Source organism: Gymnogyps californianus, chromosome 27 (genome assembly GCF_018139145.2).
Source record: "Gymnogyps californianus isolate 813 chromosome 27, ASM1813914v2, whole genome shotgun sequence".
In the NCBI taxonomy this organism is placed as follows: Eukaryota; Metazoa; Chordata; class Aves; order Accipitriformes; family Cathartidae; genus Gymnogyps; species Gymnogyps californianus.
This window is the reverse complement of record NC_059497.1, coordinates 5,702,750-5,722,586: the sequence shown is the minus strand read 5'-3', so window position 1 is coordinate 5,722,586 and position 19,837 is coordinate 5,702,750. Positions and strand designations below refer to the sequence as shown.

General features: G+C 52.0%; 3 protein-coding genes across 3 annotated transcripts; 2 read left to right on the top strand and 1 right to left on the bottom strand.

Moving 5' to 3' along the window:
• The first annotated feature begins 1,059 nt into the window (after positions 1 to 1,059).
• On the top strand, positions 1,060 to 4,122 carry PROK1 (prokineticin 1). Its single transcript, XM_050911520.1, has 3 exons — positions 1,060 to 1,131; positions 3,103 to 3,228; positions 4,003 to 4,122. The coding sequence occupies exons 1-3, from the start codon at positions 1,060 to 1,062 to the stop codon at positions 4,120 to 4,122; spliced, it is 318 nt and encodes a 105-aa protein (XP_050767477.1).
• Positions 4,123 to 8,660: 4,538 nt separating this feature from the next.
• Positions 8,661 to 12,474, top strand: LOC127026294 (embryonic pepsinogen). The gene is made up of 9 exons (XM_050911468.1): positions 8,661 to 8,716; positions 9,051 to 9,213; positions 9,524 to 9,641; positions 10,134 to 10,252; positions 10,364 to 10,563; positions 11,016 to 11,129; positions 11,636 to 11,780; positions 12,043 to 12,141; positions 12,337 to 12,474. Exons 1-9 carry the CDS (start codon positions 8,661 to 8,663, stop codon positions 12,472 to 12,474), a joined length of 1,152 nt encoding a protein of 383 aa, XP_050767425.1.
• Positions 12,475 to 17,763: 5,289 nt separating this feature from the next.
• On the bottom strand, positions 17,764 to 19,314 carry KCNA10 (potassium voltage-gated channel subfamily A member 10). Its single transcript, XM_050911438.1, has one exon. It carries the CDS (start codon positions 19,312 to 19,314, stop codon positions 17,764 to 17,766), a length of 1,551 nt encoding a protein of 516 aa, XP_050767395.1.
• Positions 19,315 to 19,837: the final 523 nt, after the last annotated feature.

Here is a 19,837-nt window from a genome sequence, read left to right as displayed (position 1 = left end):
CTGCTTGCACGGCCCCGGCCAGCACGGCTGCAGGCGCTGGGAGCTTGGTCCGAGGAGTCCCGGCCGAACCCAGGCTGGACCGTTACGAGCCCAGGACTGTGCATTGGCCATGGAAGGGTACTTAAATTTTTAATTATTTTTATTTTTTTTATTGCTGGACTCCCAAAGGGACCGCATGGGATGAGGCGGCGGGTGACGAACGGCCCCAGCTCCGTGGGGACGTCGCATCGCTGAGGCTGCAGAGATTTCTTGCTCCTCTCTCACCTGATGGATGCGACTGGGGGGGCCGGTGGGTGTTTTTGTCGAGGCCCCCCATCCCCGAGCACGTTGGGATGTTGCCCCTTGCATCCTCCCAGGATGTACAAATTAAAAAAGAAGCCGATAATTCCAGCTTTTCCTGCCTTTTTAGCCACTTTAGCAATCCCTGGTCTTATTCCCTTGTGCTCCCAGGAGATGCACCAAATGCAATTTGAGGTATGGGGGATATACCTCAAGCCATAAATCAACATAGTTACACATTATATTCAGATTCAAACACACCCTCATTACTGACAAAGATATTATTCCCTCTCTGCCTTCTTTTATTCTCACAAATAAATGCAGCCGAGTCTCTACAGGACATTTATCACAGAGCCACGTTATTATACATTGTGCTCTTACGAGCCGAGAAGTAGCAGGCTAACTTTATTCTTGTGTTTTCTTTTAGCTAAATAATCACAAATTCTTAATTCAATTCTTAAGTACACCCATCAGGGATAAATATGGATATAGAGGTGTACTTGGAAAATCCAGCTGTGTTGGCTGAGCTGACAAATAACCCTGGGACGTGGGTGCGGGTGGGAGAGGTGGGTTGTTTTTTTTTCCCTTCCTCGGTGGTTTATTAATATTTCTTTTATACCATTAGAGATTCAGGTCTCATCTGCTTCTTCTGAGATCATCAAGGGGGGGAAAAAAAAAAAAGCCCGCGGTGGCAGAGCTGGAAGGGGTTATATAGGGTGGGAGGCACGGGGCTGCTGCAGACCTCGGCGGCGCGGGGGAGACGGCTCCTGCCCCGGCACCATGGGCCGGCTCCTGCAAACCCTCTGCTTGCTCCTGCTCATCACCTCCTGCCCCTGCGCCGTCATCACCGGGGTAAGTGCCGGTTCCATCCCCAACCTGGGAGATTCATTTATTTTTTTTATTATTATTTCGGGAAATAAGACAGGAATCGGTGCCTTTTGCTGTTTGCTTTGGGTTGGTTTCTCCCCCCCCTCCCCAATTTATTACTCCTTTTTTCCGATGTGTGGATGCTGTTCCCGCAGCCAGCCCCAGCCCACATGAGTGTAAAGTCACGCCGGTGAGCTGCTCCTTCTGCTTCTCTTCTCAGCCCTGTGTCAGACCCGGCACGCAGGGAAACAGAGGATTTTAGAAAGTTTTCCAGCAGGGAAAAAATAATCTCTCTTTATGGGCATCCCCCAGAGCATGTTCCCAAGTGGGACAAGGACTCGAGCACCCCAGATTGTCTTTCTCCCTCCCAAATTAAGAGAAATTATTAAAAGAGGGGCGAAATATCGGGACGCAACAGAGAGGTACGATGCTTACCCTGCTGTGTTAATGGGCTTTTGGGGCTCGGCGTGTCCGAGAGCTTGGTGCTGAGCCGGACCGAGGGTGATGCTACAAGCAAGAGGAGCAGCGAGTTTTGGGGACAGAATCCAGGCTTTTGTGGTGCCTCAGGAGTCAAGATGCTGGTTTCAGCAAAGCCGGGCTTGGCTGAACCCCTCCCCTTTTTCCCCTGGCAGCGAAAAATCTTCTGTTTAAAACCAAGACGAAGCGTTTGCATCCCGGCTGCCTCTCTGCCTCCTGGCTTTTGCCAACCGATGGGAATTTTGTGGTTGACTTCAGCTGGCTCTCGGCTTCTCTTTTCCCAGACACCCCTTATAGTCAGACCGATTTCTTTCAAGCCTGTGATTTTTTCGGCTGGACCTTTCCAACCCCTACACGCACCCGGTTGCCTGCAGCCCCCATCAGCCCCCCACCCCAAGTTTGCAGGCGACGGTCCATCGTTGCCGAGATCTTATTTTTAATGGTATTTGGGTGTTACAAGGTGCTTTGGATGCTCGAGGAGAATCGGGTTCCCTTCAGGAAAGGGAAGACTCTGCAAAATCCCCTTATTGCCCCCCTGCGAGAGAGCTGCACCCCAAAATTATGCTCTCTCCATTGCCCTCGTGGTTTTTTTTTCCCCAGTTGCAATTTCCACACCTCTTCCATCTCTACGAGTGATGGGCTTGTGGCTGGGAGCTCCTGGGAGAGAGGTGCCCCAAGGATGGGTGACCCCAGGGGGGGTTGGGGTGACCCCCATCGGTTCTTCTTGTGCTACCAACCCGATGTCAGGAAAATGGGTCAGAGAAGAGGTCGAGGGTGCAATGAGCTGCTCTAGTGACGGCCAACACAGGCTGGGGGGGACAAAATGGGACCTGCTTGGTGCTCGAGGTGCCCCCATCCACCTCTTCTCAACATCCTCATGGGCTTCCAGGTGTGGCAGTGAGCCGGCGCGGCATTTGCATCCGTGCCTCAGTTTCCCCATCCTGGGGGAAGAGGTGACTGTTTTCCATTTTACATCTGCCTTGGGTGGGAGAGGCTGACTGTTGGCATTACTCTGCTCCCTAGTAACAACAACAACAAAAAACACTGGGCATTTGCATTATTTAGCAGGTTTTACAGGCTCAGACGGGCGATGCGTCTGCACGCCGGAGGATCCGGACAGTGAGTTTATCCCCCCGACGCTGCTGCTCTGACTTGACACCCATGCTGCTTTGAAGTTGGGCAGCTGCAAACTTTTCCTCTCTCCCTCCCATCCCTGCGTGCACGAGGGATTTCCCCCTTCGTCCTGCAAACCCCACCACCCCCAATCCAACCCGTGCCCTGCCCCAAAACCTCCCCAGCTTAACCCAAAACGGGAGAGCTAAGAACAACAAACCCCGCTCCCCTAAACCCCCACTGAAGGGTTACACCCAGCAGCTTGGCGTGGGCTGATTTCTCCGCTGGCCCCCCCCTCCAGAAGAGGGGTAGCGATGCTTTCCCGCGCCCGTCCCACTAACCCACCGTCATCGTCCCTCTCCCCAGGCCTGCGAGCGGGACCCGCAGTGCGGCAGCGGGACCTGCTGTGCCGTCAGCCTCTGGCTGCGGGGGCTGCGGATGTGTACCCCCCTGGGGCAGGAGGGGGACGAGTGCCACCCCTTCAGTCACAAGGTACCAGCGTGGGGATGCCCAGTGGGGACTGGGATGGGGGACAAGGACCGGGCAAAGGCTACCGAGCTCCTCCCATGGGAGAAAAGCTCCATTAAAACCCCGGGATGGAGAAGGGGGGGTCGGTGTCGGGGGGCTGGGGTGGATTTGGGATGAGGGCAGCATCGTGGTAGTCCCCGAGCTGGGGCGGTGCGGCTGGTTTCAGCCTCTAAAGTATTTTGAGCAACTCCCTGCCTGTCTGCGCCACCCTAAATCCTCGGGATGCCCCATGGGTGCTGCGCACCTCGACTCGGAGCTGGGACCGAGCCGCCTGGCCCATTCATTTAAAAGAAAAGCGCACGCCACGCCGCTCCAAATTGAGTTGTAAATGCTCTGCCGAGCGAGGACAAGCCGAGTTAATGCTGCAGAGCTGCCTCAGTGCCGTGATTTCTGTCCGATAAGAAACCCCAGCCCACTGGGATTAGCCCAAAGCGCGACGCTGCTGCAATCCCTCCTCCGTGAGGATTTAGCAGCAGCATCCTGGCCTCGGGGAGAGCGTCCCACTCCATGCTCCCATATTGATTTTGCACGGTGGGAGCAAGATTTAATGATGCCGCGCCTTCTGCTCACACAAGGAAGGAGCGAAGGGCTTCGGAGGGATCAAAAATTAATTTCAGGCATATCCCTATTAAACCTCTGAGAAGAGCCAGAGATTTTCTCAGGGCTTTGATCCCATTTGATAATTTTTTGGTTGCGGCAGAGCCCTGACGCTCTTGTCTCTCCCGTATCTCTCCGCAGGTCCCTTTCTTCGGGAAGCGCCAGCACCACACCTGCCCCTGTTTGCCCAACTTCATATGCTCCAGGTTCCTCGACGGCCGCTACCGCTGCTCCGTCAACTTCAAGAACATTGATTTTTAGGGTGATGCTCCTGGCTCTCCATCCGTGAGCCCCCAGCACCCATTTCTTGCCCTCTCCCATGGCCATCAGGTGCCCACGTAGCGCCAGGCAACCTAAAAAGTGCTTTTCCAAGGTAGACAGTGTTGGTATAAGCTATATGTTATATGGGGAAACTGAGGCACGGTCAGGCCAAGCTGCTCTGACATGTGGCTTAGCAAAGCTCTGCCCCAGCCCGGAGCAGGACCCGGCTCCAGCATCCTCCGCAGAGGAGTGGATCGAAGGACAGTGTGTGTGGCAAATGTCTGTGGCCTCAAAAAATCCCTTTCCCAAGATGTTGTCTGCATGTAATGGATGCTGTCCACTAGCTTTCACCTCCCTCCTTTATTTTATACAGTAAAAATCAAGGGTGATGCAATTTGAGAAGAGTGAAAGTAGATGCCGAGCACCCAGCAGCCAAGAGCTTACTCCCGTGGTTTTCATCCTGGCGCAGGATAAAATTTGGGACGTGAAGCTGAGCAGCATCATTTCATCTGCCAAAGCGTCTGCAGGGCTGAGCGCAGCGGCGAAGGTGGTGGCGGAGACCTGACCTGAGTTACTTTTACACTTTTCAGTCGTGCACTAGAGAAGACAAAAATCAGAGGGGCAGAAACTTCCTTTTGCGGGGAGTTTTAGCAGTTTCCCTGCAATTCCTACTGAATAAACCATTTCTGTAATGGTAATTCCCATCGTGATATTGCCCGATCGTGTCTTATCAGCCTATTTTTTCCTGGAAGCAGCTCTTCAAGCTGGTGATGGATGGTCTAATCTGGCCGGCAATTAAAAGAAATCAATATCAAGTAGCTGTGGGGAATTAAGGAATGGGTTTCCCCAAAGTTCAAGCAACGCAATGTGTTTGGCAGAGGCTGAAGCAGAGCTGGCTGGAGCCGCGTCGTGCCAGATGTGAGTCCTTGGGACGTAGGAAAATGTTTTCCAGCCTCAGCGTCTGCCTGAGGTTCAGGCACTGTATGAGGTTTGGGAGCCTGTCTTTATGTCAGTCAAATTTGAGAGGAGAATGGGATAATAAAGTTAATTAAATGCGCTAAAAGTTGTCTCAGACACGTGCTTTCAGTTCCCCTCTTAAAAACATGCTGTGGAAAAATCGTGTATCACTTGAGCTTCTCTCCTGCTTCCTACAGCAACCCCTGGCAATAATAAATAAAAAAGAAATAAAGAAAAGAAATAAAAAAGAATAATCAGCATTTACAGCAAAAAAAAAAACCCCAACCCTGATTGGTTTCCTTTCAAGCAGAAGCAGTGCTTAAACACAAAGCTTATTTGGGGGGTTTGAGTGCACGCACGTGCGGAGCTGCTCCTGGAAAACCCTTGGGGTTCGGTGCTGGGAGCCGTGGCACGCTCCTGTGCTCTGGGCCCTCCCCGTTCGGTGTGTTTTCGTGGGGTTTTGGGGGGTTTGGGGGGGTTTTGGTGCTGTAGCAGCAACCGTTTCTATTTCTAAAGACCCCAAAGGACACCAGACGTATGGCTGCGGCAGACGCTGTGTTATCAGGCAAAGCAATTCAGCTTTGGCATTTGATGCTGGGTGAAAGCTTCCCCGCGCTTGTTTCTCCCCCGACAAAATATTGTAAATCCGATGAAAATAAAACACTGCAGTGACGGGGTTGATTTTATTTAGTTTTTTTACACATCAGAAGTGGTGCTTTGTATTTACGAAAGAAGAGTCCTGCAGTGGGGATGCTGCGTCTGCCCGGGCAGGTGAGTTGGTGATACCCATTGCTTGGCGCTGGGGACCTTGGCAGAAGGGCTCCAGGGACACCATGGGTTGCCGTATAGAAAGGGGTCCCACAGCAATACAGAGGGGGGAAAAAGTCAGGAAAAAAGCACAATGTTTCATAACAGTGTTAAAAAATATATAGTTTCATGGTTTGGGTTTCTTTTATTAAGCTGCCTTACTTTATTAGCTGCTTCTGGCTTTCCCACAAGCTTGGAAATGTGCACAAAGGGCTGGGATCTTTTTTTTTTTTTTTTTAAGACATCTCCCAGGGGAAAATATTGCAAATGATTTTCTCCCAGCAGAAAAAAACCCAACAACGAAAAGAAAGAAAACAACCGAACAGCTTCTTACCATCCTCAATTCCCATTTCAGGGGGGACTCCCCAGTCCCTGGGGCAGTGCTGCCTGGTGGGAATTCCCAGTCTCCCGCTGGCTTTAAGCTGCAGGAGATGACAATTTAGTGGGAAATCACTCGATTTTGGCATAAATGTATAGAGGGACACTCTGATTGCAAGAGCAGGCTCTCCTTCTTGATTTAAAATTGTAAATTGAAAAAGTCATGATTAGTCCAGATGAGGGATGCACAGCCCGAGCGGGTCCCTGCCCTTGCTCCTCTCTCCCGCACGCTCACTGGGGACGTGTCCCTGCATGGTTTTACCTGCAGTTTAGCAGAAAAAAACACTTTTAAGCCGCTTTCAAAGTGCATTTAGGGGAGCAAAACCTAGCAAATCTCCCTTTTTTTTTATTTCCCCCCTCCTAGAAGTGGAAACCTCCGCGCAGGGGCAAAAGCGAAGCAAAAGCTCACGTCCTTCTGCGGGGACGGGGGGAAAAATCAACACAACCTCGTAATCAGGAGCATCGGGGGCTGTTTGCTTCCCGTGAGCTGCTTTCCCCGCCGCGGCACGGTGCCAAGAGCCCCTCTCGTCCTCCCGCACGGGCATTTCCCCACTCGCTGTTTAATGTTCTGGCTCCAAGGTGAACCGTGCCCGGCTGCACAAACCAGCGCGGGCTGGGACCCGGGCAGGACCCGGCCGAGGCGTCACAAACCCAGAGCCGCAGCCCGGTGATGCTCCCAGGTCGGAATATTCAACACCTAAAATAATTGCGCGTATGGGTTTCCAGACAGCATCATGCGATTTCCACCCCCCTCCCCCTCTAAAATAGACATCAAACCCACCCCCACTTTTACACCGAGTATAAATTATTGCTCCCACCCCACATTTCTCTCTACAGCAACTTGCAGTGCCCCCCGTCTTGGAAAGAGACAGCAGCCTTCGAAAAGCTGCTTGGCTAATGGCAGAGTTAAGACTGGACTTTGTGAGCTTTATGTATTTATATTATATATAAAATACATATAATATACAATTTATATTTGTTTTTATTATTTTTATTATTTTGTTTATTGTTATACCACACATCACATATCATATATAATATATCATATATACTATACTAATATTATAACAATAATATCATTACTATTATATCTTTTTTTTTTTGGCTTGGAGAGAGGTTTTTGGTCCCAAGGGGTTTCTGCGCTTCGTCCCGATGGCTTTGAACTCCTATCTGAGACCAAACCGGGATGCACCTCGTTGCCTTTTTGGCCTCCGTAGCCCACTCCCAGCCCTTTCCCACTCCTGTACAAATCAACCAGATAATTTCAGCTGATTCCCTTCCCTCTGCTGAAAAAAAATCATTATTAATTCCTGCTTTACTCCATTACAAGAACCAGCCCCATCGCAGAAACCCACCTTCCTCCCGCAATGGAGCGGACTGTCCCGGCAGCGCGGGGACGGAGTGGCTCTGCCCACAGCATCCTTTCTAAATAGTGGCAACGCTGGTAGGAAATTCAAACAATAAAGACCAAAAAAAGGGTCCATTGGCTTTTTCATGCTGCCATCAGAGAAACCCAATCTCCTGCCGAGACACCAGCAGCTACCACTAAGTTTTGGGGGTCCGGAGGGGGTGTAGTTGCTTGGGACACGCTGCTCAAATAAAAGCAGCACCGAGCGGGTACCAGGATCCTTATCCCGCATCTCGCAGCATCGCCCCGTGTCCTTCGCCCGCCGCGTCCCTCACGCTCTCCTCTTTGCCTACCGCGAAAGGCGAGCTGATGCCCGGAGCCGTTATCGCTGCGGGCGATACCGAGGCACTCGTTAGGAGTTTTAATCCTGTTTTAATGGTCCCCGTATCGCTGGGCAAACCACGCTGAGAGGGGTCAGCACGCTGCAGGGTCACCTTTCTTGCAGCCTGTTTGCATCCCACCGCACTAATTGGTTTTTGCAGATAACGGCGGGCACCGGAGTGTCAAAACGTGCGTATACCCCATGTGCCCACCCCCCCCGGGGTGTACACACACGTCGGCACCCGGTGGGGCCCCTTTCCCCATCCCAACTGGGGAGAGACGCCCGTAAATGGGGGGGCCCCGCTGCTGCTTGCAATGGCTTTGGATGCCAAAATGATGCCCACAAACAGGCAGCGCTTGGTCGGGATGAAGGATTTGGGGTGCTAAAGGATGGAGGGTTTGGAGGGGGGATACAGAGGGGAGCACGGGCTCTGCGGTAGGGTATCATGGTCAGCACGGTATAATCATCCCCCCACCTTGCCGGGTGACGTATTGACATTAGCCGATGTTTGCCGTGTCCTTCGGTCCCTGGGTGTCACCTGCCTTGGCTGGGTGCCCGTCGGGGGGGATACGGCGCAGCGGCGGTCCCGGCCGCTCTTGGCACCGTAGGTGGGGTGCACGGGGGCTATATAAACCGCCGGGCGTTTGCCCTGGTAACCCTGGCACGATGCGGTTCCTCGTGCTTCTCTGCGCTGCCTCTGCCCTCTCCCAGGGCGTCACCAAGTAAGTCACGGCAGCATCGCTCTCAGGGGCCACTCGAGTCAAGGTGAAGGGGGAAAATGAGCACTCAGAGCCTTTTAACGGCTTTGAGAAGCGGAGGCAAGGTCTGGGAAAGCTGCTGCAGGGGCGCAGAGGAGGTGGGGGTGCCTGGGGGGGGTCTGGTTTCTAGAGGTGCTTTGGGGTTTTGCAGCAATCCCCCTGACTCAGTGTTTTGGGGGAGTCCACTGTGCCTCTGCTGTTGGATCAGCACGAATATTGAAGGTGTGAAATGCTGCTTGCAGGAGCTGCAGGCAGCAAAATCCTGTCTAACTTATTTTTTCCTTGGTGCTTGTGCCAGGCTGCCCTTGGAAAGGGGGAAGAAGCTGAGAGAGGCCCTCAGGGAGAAGGGTTTGCTGCACCGCTTCTTCCAGCGTCACCGTTACGACATCGGCACCAAATTCCCCCATGCTTTTCCCAACGGGACCGAAGTGGCCACCGAGCCCCTGCTGAACACCCTCGACGTGAGTGTTGGCTTTGTCCCCCTGCGGCGCAGCCCTGGGGCGGTTTGTGGGACACCCATCCCCATGTCTGTGCTGTGCATGGACCAAACCCGAATCCTTTTACCCCAAAGCCTTCAGCTCACATCCTTTGCCCCTTCCTGCCCACGCTTGTGGCCCTGGACAGAGCCAGGACACTGAAATGTCCCCCCAGTAGCTCTGCTAGAAGCAGGGTGTCCCCATGAAGAAGGGGATCATGAAGGTTGCAAGTCCAGGGAAGCTCCAGGTTTGGTTTCATGCCTCAAAAGCAACCCTTGGTCCTGCTGCCCCGCAGATGGAGTACTACGGGACCATCTCCATCGGCACCCCGCCGCAGGATTTCACCGTGGTCTTTGACACCGGCTCCTCCAACCTCTGGGTTCCCTCCATCTCCTGCACCAGCCTGGCTTGCCGTAAGTAGGGGCAGACAGGGTTCCCCGTTTTGGCAGAGCTGGGTCTGGCAGCACGTCCTGGGCTTATAACTGCACGATCGAGCCCAAAGATCGGGGTGACATCGCCAGGAGACTGGGGGCCACCTAGCCAGTGCCACAAGCAGACCCCGTGGTGCTGCGTCCATAGCATCTGTGAAATGCACTGGAGAGATGAGTATTTGGGGTGTAGGACCTACGCAGTGCTGTACTCCACAGGGTGATGTGCTTAGTGCTCAGTGCCTCAGTTTCCCCAGCTGTCCAAAGGGGGTGATGGGATCTCCTGCAGATCCCTGGTTGCTGGAGGAGGGGCAAGGACGTACAGCAAATGCTCACAGCTAAATTGTTCCTGAAAGCAGGATAACAAATGGCAGGTCCAAACAGCAATTCAGCAGGGTTCCTCCTCCCACGCTTCCCTTACAGCTCAGCCTTGCTGAAAGTCTTCATTTTTGATTTTCCCACTTACTTACCTTCTAGAAAGCCACCAGATGTTTAACCCATCGCAGTCCTCCACCTACAAAGGCACAGGGCAGAACTTGTCTATTCAGTATGGCACCGGCGACATGGAGGGCATCGTGGGCTCCGACACCGTCACCGTGAGTGTCATGATGGCATTTCCAGTGGGGGTCCTTTGTGCCTTCTCCACCTGATTAACATCAATATTGCAGTGCCTGATCCAGATCTTACGGCATCCTCTCTGTCCCTAGGTTGCATCTCTGGTGGACACCAACCAGCTCTTTGGCTTGAGCACCACCGAGCCTGGCCAATTCTTTGTCCATGTCAAATTTGATGGGATCCTGGGCTTGGGCTACCCAAATCTGGCTGCTGATGGGATCACACCGGTGTTTGATAACTTGGTGAATGAGAGCTTGCTGGAGGAGAACCTCTTTTCGGTCTACCTGTCCCGGTAAGCCGTGTGGGTCTCAAGGGCTGGGGGAAGGTAGCAGATGCAGCTCACGCAGATCATCGCATTTGCTGGTGGCTCCAGCTCCTCCACTGTCACTGCTGCCATACGGCTGTTGTCTCTGTGTCATGACATGGAAAGGCTGGGGGGCTCGTAGCAGGTGGCCACCAGATTCACCGGGGAGCTTATGGCTTGCGGGGAAACCTCTCTAGTTTCCAGCCACATGCTTCCACCATGGCTCCCTTTTTCCCTTTTTCTGGGTCGAAAGGACCCGGCACACACTCCTGTTCTACCACTGCCTCGCTGATGCTCTATAATGAGGAGGGGAGCGGATGCGACCGTGGCATCGCAAGCAGCATCTCACCCCGTGGGACACACAGCCCTGCTGTTTTAAGCTACCTGCATTGAAGCCACGTGGCAAACCTTCTACTGTTTTTCTTTTCTGCATCATCCAGTGAGACAACAGGGAGTGCGCTCATCTTTGGGGGAATCGATGAGTCTTATTTCACTGGCTCCATCAACTGGATCTTCGTCTCTTACCAAGGTTACTGGCAGATCTCCATGGACAGGTAACAAAACAGCTCTGCTGGTCTATGTTCCTTTCTAACCATTGTTTCTAAAGAGACCTTGGACCCATCAACATCAGAGGCTTTCCACTGGCATCTAACACCCCACGGCTGTGGGATGCAGAAGGTTAAGGGGCCAAAATCCATAGTACTTTGGTAATTGCCACTCAAAATGGAGATGCTTTGTGCCTGGGACACAGCCTAGTTCTTCTCTGCACAAAGCCTGTGCTCTTGGGAACGTCTCTGGTGATGAGCAGAGCAAAATTATGGTCCATAAACTACTTTGTTGGGCTCGGTTGGGTGCCAGCTGCTGGGTTGTGTTCAGTGCTTCGGTGCCCATGTGTGCAATAGGGGCTGTGATAGCAGCTGGCATTGCAAACTCCAAGAAGCAAAAGGCTCAAGGGCAGCACTTTGGGTTACCCAGCTTTAACTCTTATAAACGAAGTTCGAAAACATCACTAAGATCCAGCTGGTTATTTAACGGCCTTGTGCTTTGTCCGTCCTCCCAGCATCATCGTGAACAGCCAGGAGATTGCATGCGGTGGTGGCTGCCAAGCCATCATCGACACCGGCACTTCCCTCGTGGCTGGGCCACGCTCCGGCATTAGTAACATCCAGAGCGCAGTCGGGGCCACGCAGGACACGTACGGAGAGGTAAGAGCACCCATGGTTTGCTCTGCTTGCCCTGGAGGCAGCCTGGCACTGCCGAGCCCAGCGCCAAGCCTGCTTCCATGCACGGGGAAACCGCATCTCTGCTCATGGCAAACCAGCCCTGCTCCTTTGGTACCTCCAACAGAGATCACCATGAGACACTCCTAGTCTCTAGTTTATACCGGTGAAATCAAAACCCTTCACTCCTCCCCCTGTGAAGGTGTTGTTTCCCACCTAAGAGCCTCTTTTTTTCTGCTCTCTGCAGTACAGCGTGAACTGCAGCTCCATTTCTGCCATGCCTGATGTCATCTTTGTCATTGATGGGGTTCAGTATCCTGTGTCCGCCTTGGCTTACACTGAGCAGGTAAGGAGGAACTAGGTGGTCCCGGTTTCAGGAGCCTCTCTCAAGGTCGTTCTACTTTCTCCAATGGCTCTGGTCACCTTGGCTTCTCCCATTTCCGTGGGAGACAGGGGATGGATGGCCATGGACCTCCAGAGCAATGCAAGAAAAGATACTAACCCACATTTCCCCCATTTGCCTTTTCTTGCTCAAATGCAGAACGACCAAGGACCTTGCATCAGCAGCTTCCAGAACACCTCTGGGGACCTCTGGATCTTGGGAGACGTCTTCATCAGGGTGTACTACAGCATCTTTGACCGGGCCAACAACCGCGTTGGACTCGCCAAGGCTATTTAGATCCACCACGATGCCAGTGGTGCTGTGGTTTCATCACAGAACCAGACCACAACCATGGTTTTTGGTGTAGCAAGAGATCCCCAAGGAATCTCTCGCTCACACATGAATAAAGTGTTGATGGTTCAGAGTTGGTGGCTGCACATTTATTTGTGATAAAATGGCAGGAATTAGGAAGGAGCTGTCATAAACTTGCTGCTTCGTGGTGGCTAAGGAGCATTTGGTCAACACAGTCTTGACTAAGGCCTTTGGGAGCTGCGGTCATAGCCTGCAGGGGCTGGGGGGTGGGTCCCTCGGAAGTCAAGATTGGCTTTTTTATTGGGGCTGCATCAACTGAGTGATTCTGGAAAACCCAAATTTCCATCCAGGGAGGATGAACTCACCATCCCAGACACAGCCTGTCTCAGAGCAGATCCCTGCAGACCCAAAATCATGTCCCACCAGTGGTTCACCCAGTAGCTCCCTGTCCCTGGGCTCAAGGTTTACCCTCGTGTCCCCTGCATGGTGTCCGATAGCCCAAAGACATCTCAGGGCAGTGACTGCCCCAGGAGGATGCGGCTCGGCTGGAGGTTTCCCTTGGACTGCCCAAGAGAGCAGGGCAGGAGATGGCTCTCACCCAATGCATGCCCTCCCATCGTGAGGCTTTTACAGAAGCACATCCACAGCTGCACGTGTGTAGAGGTGATGTCTTATTTCAGTTTCCATAGTTTAGAACAATCCAGTTACACTTAGTTGTTTCCCCATAAAGAATCTCAGTTAAATGCCCCTTTCCCAATAATGAACCAGTCTGTGCTATGAGATGGTCACCAAGAGCCTGGGAGCACCAGCTAGTCCTCAGTTATAGTCTTTACTATTGTGCAAAAACCCACCAACACCTAATATATTTCTTTTATGATCATTCTCTCTCACACTGGTCAGGATGGTTCCTTCTCTAATTTTGTTTCATTCCTTTAAGGCAGCAGTTCCCATTTTTGAAAAGGAAATTACCTCCATCCATATAAAATCCTGTTAAAACTGGAGGCTGCCTCTTTCCTCCCGAGCAGCTGCAGTGAAAGCGCTCAGCAGGCGGCTGGGAGAGAGATCCAAGAGTCCCTGCTGCTTCTTCATTTCTGCTGTGCTGAGGGATAAGGGGCTATTTGCATTATTTATTGATAAATGAGGTTCCATCACCGATGGGCCCCGGAGATTGCTTATCAGATGGCAACAGGGATGCAGAGGGAGAGATCCAGGCAAACGGGGTTGGAAATGAATTGTTCTCTCCTCTCACCATGCAAAAGGTGCTCTCTCTTTGAGCCGACTAGAAAGGAGTATATGATGTGGGATGGTGGAAATGTGATTTATCCCCCCCCAGCTCCCCGAGCTCACACAGCCCTGGGTCACTCAGCCCCGGCAGGTGGCAATCCCTTGTGCCCAAGCACAAGAGGGACCCAAGCCCGGATTTGGGGCAGACAGGACTTTACCTCGGCTCCATCACAGGAATTTTCTCATTGTTACGAGCAACAAGAAATGAGCCCGATGCAGTGGCAACCATGGCTCCAAGGATCAGCAACCCATGGACCAGCCCCTGCCAGGATGGACAAGACCCAGCAGGAGCACCCAGGGGCTGTAGCTGTGCTCTCGGTGAGTGGGATGGGAGAGGGAAGCTGTGTCCTCGTCCTGGGCAGGACCAACAGCCCAAATGCTGTGCCAGGAGGCAGCTCCTAAACCCTCCTGGCATGGCTATTCTGCACCGGCGCTGAGAGTCCCTGGCAAACGCCACCCTGCAATGGCCTTCCTCCATGAGAGCATCCCCCATGGCCAAAGCATCCCTTCCCACATCTGCGTTCACACATGCAATAAAGAAATAAACCAGCTAAAAGCTTCCAAGCATGAATTAGAGAGGGGGAAACACATGTTGGGACTGTCTACGTCCAGGGATATGTCTATCCTGGAGTGCCATCTCGTGGCTGTGGTGGTGCCAAAACTGTACTCCTGTGCATTGGGGCAGCGCAGAAATATCTGCCTGGTGGCAAAAGGATGCTCCAGGGCTTGCTTGGATATTGCGGCTCAAAGGAGGAAGGAGATGCTTCTAGCTGACAAATATTTCGGACGTGGCCACAGGTTCCAACTTGCTCCAGGGATAAAAAGCAGCCAGGACATCTTTCTGATAAAGCCAAGAGGTTTCTTGTCTTCTTTTTAGCTTTTTCTGTGGCAGTACAAAATTTCAAGTGGGAATTCAGCCGGTGTGCTAGAGGACATGACAGATTGGCTCATTAGGGCTTGACTCAAGAATAGTACAGTTAATGAGAGCCTTTTATGGATTTCATTGAGCTTTGGGCCTGTATTTGGGAAGGTACTAAGCTGCAAATTGTGCGGGGAAATGGGTTTTCTGGCAGGTTTTTATCAAGCACCAGCTGAGTGTTGACACTGGGTATTCATAGCCTGGTTTTCCTCCTCTTCACTTTAGGATAAATCGGAAATAAGCTGTTGTGTCTGGAGAGGTTTAAAGCCTCTGACCCTGTGTTCATAGCATAAATCAGGGATCCCCCGCAGACCTGGTCTCCCGCAACGGACAGTGTCAGCCGAAGTGCTGGGGAAACCCCTGCACAGATTGTCCTCAGCTCATAGATCTGGAGATCTGTAATGTCCCATGTCTCAAGCCCCGCACACGATTCCCAGCTGGGGACCAGCTCCCTTGGAGCAGCACAAAGCCAAGAACAAAAAGTTGAGTCCAAAGAAACGGTATTTTCTGTATGCCAGACTTTGAAGCATCTATTCTTTTATTTGAGAATAAAGTTTACAAGTTGATAAGAATCAGGTTGTTCATCCTTCCATCCATCTGTCTATCCCTCCCTCCATCCCTCCCTCCATCCCTCCCTCCATCCCTCCATGCATCCATCCCTCCCTCCATCCATCCCAGCACCATTTCAGTCCCTGTTTGCTCAGGGAGCAGGAGCAGTGAAGATGTGCTCCTAGCAAGCAGGCTGAATATTTCCCAACCCAAACCTTTTCACCAGGGTTTCTTGTGATGACTTCCCAGGGAATAACCACCAAAAATGCTTCAGCTTTGACAGGCTGGGAGTGATGTTTGGGGAGGGGGAGCGCTAAAAAAATAAAAGAATGTAAAAAGTTCAAGCTTTCTAGAGGAGAAGGAGAAAGAACCTGTGTCCTGGTTTTGGCTTCCTAGTAGCTGGTACAGTGCAGTGTTTTGGATTCAGTATGAGAATAATGCTGATGATAACACGCTGATGGTTTTAGTTGTTGCTAAGTAGTGTTTATACTAAAAGTCAAGACTTTTTCAGCTTCTCATGCCCAGCCAGCAAGAGGGCTGGAGGGGCACAAGAAGCTGGGAGGGGACACAGCCAGGACAGCTGACCCAAACTGGCCAAAGGGATATTCCATACCGTACGACATCATGCCCAGTATATAAACTGGGGGGAGCTGGCCGGGAGGGGTGGATTGCTGCTCGGGAACTAACTGGGCATTGGTTGGTGAGTGGTGCTTAGCTGCCGACTGGGGTTAAACCACGACGACCTGCTATGAAATAAAAATAGCGATGTGGCAGAGCTGCTGGAGAGAATTGAGGGGTGAATGGAGAGGAGCTGGGGATGTCTCAGGGTGCTGCGCTCCAGCTGGGCCCAGCTGTGCCTCCTCCAGCCATCCCCACAGATGATGAGAACTTAAACACGGTGGGAAGGAGATTAAATAGCTCTCACAGCTCCTCCTCCTGTCTGGGATGACGGTCTGGGGGTTGCAAGGGATGGGGTGAGGAAGAGGATGGTGGAGGGATGGGAAGAGACCAGGGAGAGCAGAGGAAAAAGGGCATTTGTCCCAGAGGGAAAAACCTGTCCTGAAGGAGCTGTGCTGGTCATGTCCCAGATCCATCTCCCTGGGGTGTGAAAGACCTCATTGCAGAAAGACAGTCCACAAAAAGACCCCAAAACCAAAATAACAACCCTCCAGACCAGAGCCAGCAGGAGCTCTGTAGCAGAGCTGGTGGGATGCAGGATTTCTGCCACAGGGCAAATCCCAGCATGCCCAAACTCACATTTCCCATCAGACCAGGAATAAAAAAAAAAAAAAATCCATCTTTCACGGCTCCTTTCTGAATGAAATTGCAAACCAGAGACGCTGGCACGTTGCGTAATGATCGTGTCGAACCTTTAGGAGATGAGACATCAAATATAACAGATGTGGGATATAAAAGCGGATGTGTAGACACTGCATGAGAAACTGTGATTTTAATGTAGGCAGAAACATCCAAAAAAGCCAAGCGAAACAGTGAAGTTGGAACCAAATGTTTTTGTCGGAAGAAAACCTGCTGGCATTAGAGGGAACGGCAAAATGATCTGTTGCTGGTTTCTCCCATCAAAATTGCTGATGGAAATTCGCATGGTTTAGAGAACCAGAAGTGCCTTTTTACAATGGGAAGCCGAGCTGTGGGGCAATGTCAGCCCTCGTTACCCTCTGCCCCATTTGCAGCAACATAAGTAACAATAAAAGCTACAAGGTGGTCACGGTGGCTCATCCCCAAGGGTATTTGTACACCAGATAACCCCTGAGACAAGCATTTGTTGCAGGAGAGACCCCCTTCCCTCTCTCAGAGCACAGTTTTCCATCAGAAACCCCAGCAGGCGTTGAGCCACGGTGGCCTGGACCTTTTTTGGTGGCCATGCCACTGTGACCGGTCACCATCCCTCTCCTTCTAATCCCCTCACCTGGTGGCTTGGTCCCATCCATCACTGCCCACCCTGCTGTGCCAGCCAAATTACTTAGGAAGGCGGAGCATGGAACTCATCCAGCTAGAAATATAACTTTTAATTTTTTTTTGCCAGCTTATTTTTCAGCCAGAGCAATCCCAGATCGGGGAATTGGTCAGATCCCCAGATCCTGAGCGGTGGGTGGGGAGGAACTATTTAAAATGGATTAAGAAAAACAAGGAGCTGGACCCATCTTCATCCCTGGACAGCTGGGTACCACCAAGCCAAGCTCTTTTTGCCCTTTTTTCCCCTCCGGTAAATGGGGGAAATCTCTGTACATGGGGAACTCCGCTCCGACACCATGGACAGAGAAGCTAAACGTCAAGCAGATGAGCACCAAATAATAAAAAACAGACTGATGCGCAGGGGAGAGAGATAAGAACGATGGTATTTATTTGAATAGCCACAGGAAATCAGAGATTGAAAAATGCCTAGAAAAAAAAAAAAAGCAGCAGCATATTTGGTTTAAAAAAAAATCACAGCGTGCAGATGTTTTATACCTCATCCAGCCCATCCCACCTGGCAGCGCCCAGTCCCGTCATGGCCTCAACTATCATTTTTTGGCCTTGTCTCGAGGGTAACCCCCATTGGTCTTATTGAGCGACTCCATGCTGCCGTTTCCCGTCACCACGCTGGTGAGTATTCGCTCCACCTCCCCGGGCAGAATTTGCTTCTCTTCGTTCTCTGTCTCCCTATGGTAGAAATAGTTGAAGTTCGAGACGATGACGGGGACGGGCAGCGCAATGGTCAATACCCCTGCAATGGCGCACAGAGTCCCCACGATCTTCCCACCCAAGGTGGTGGGACACATGTCTCCGTAGCCAACGGTCGTCATCGTGACCACAGCCCACCAGAAGCCGTCGGGGATGCTGGAGAAATGGGACTGCGGCTCATCCACTTCTGCGAAGTAGACGGCGCTGGAGAAGAGGATGACGCCGATGAAGAGGAAGAAGATGAGCAAGCCCAGCTCCCGCATGCTGGCCTTGAGGGTCTGCCCCAGGATCTGCAGCCCCTTGGAGTGCCGGGAGAGCTTGAAGATGCGGAAGACCCTGACCAGCCGGATGATCCGCAGGATGGCCAAGGACATGTTCTGCTGCCCGTTGAGTTCGCTCTGCTGGATCAGCTCGGTGGTGAGCGTCACGAAGTAGGGGATGATGGACACAATGTCGATAATATTCATGATGTTCCTGAAGAACTCAGTCTTGCTGGGGCACACGATGAACCGGACGAACAGCTCGAAGGAGAACCAGATGATGCAGGCAGTCTCTATGACGAAGAAAGGGTCTGTGAAGGTACTGTGGGCCAGCAAGGTGTCTGTCAGATTCTTAGAAAGCTCCTGGGTGGACTTAAACTCCCTTTCCTCCCTGAACTCTGGCAAGGTCTCCATGCAGAAGATGATGATAGAGATGACAATGACCAGGACGGAGACCAAAGCTACACCCCTGGCCGCACTGGAGCTTTCGGGGTACTCAAAGAGCAGCCAGAATTGCCTATGAAAGTCATTGGTTGGTAAGAGGGTCTCAGGGTCCTTGATGAACCCTTCATCCTCCCTGAACTGGTCCATGGCTTCATCACCCAGCTCGTAGAAGGAGATTTCATCAGCAAAGACGTCAATGGGGACATTGGCCGGGCGCCGTATTTTCCCACCAGACTGGTAATAGTACAGGATCCCATCAAAACTGGGCCTGTTCCTATCAAAGAAATATTCATTCCTCATGGAGTCGAAGTAACGCATCCTCTTTTCTGGGTCCCCAAGCAAGGTCTCGGGGAACTGGTTGAGGGTCTTGAGCCGCGTCTCAAACCTCAGCCCAGCAATGTTGATGATGACTCGTTGGTCCCCCTCATCCATGCCCACCCTCTCCCCCACCAGGTGCTCACTGAACTCGGCAGAGAACCTGGAGAAAATGGTCTCATTGTTGGCATTTTCGCTGTTGATGAGGATTCTCAAGTTGGAGAGGAGGTTGGCGCAGCTGGGATGGCCTTTCCGCGACTGGCCAGCGGGGCTGAGGTCGTTTGAATAACAGGGATCCTCCACGATCTGATCAGCGTTGTCAAAACTGACTAGTGCCACCTCCATCTCCTTCCAACTGGACACGTCCATCATACACTAATCAGATTAGCAGCATAAATCCCTGGGTCGGATGCCGGCAGCTTGCGTCTTTCCCACGCTATGAGGATCTGCAAGTGAACGGACAGGGAGACAGAGCTGAATTGTGCATGTGTATCGCTTGGCTCGACTGAAAAGAATAAAACAAACCTGAGGTCAGAAAACCCTGTATTTTTTTAATGGAAACATTAATTTCATTGACTGGCAAAAGGCTTATACTTCCAGCAAGTCATTTGTCTCTGGATCCTGCAAACCCTTTTGGCATGGCTTCATTATCATCATTAAACCTCCCAATAGCATTTACAGCACCCAAAGATAAAAGGTCAGGCAGTAGCAGAGGATGGGGGTGAACCCAGGTGTCCCACCCAGCCTTTCCCCAGCAAGCCCAGTCCTGCAGAGCAAGGGGTCATTTCAGACATTTCCAGGTGCAGGTCCAGAGTTTGGAGCAGGATTTGGAGGTATTAAACATGAGCGTCCTGGTTAGCAGCAGCCCTTGCTCCAGCTGGGAGAGGCATTGGGT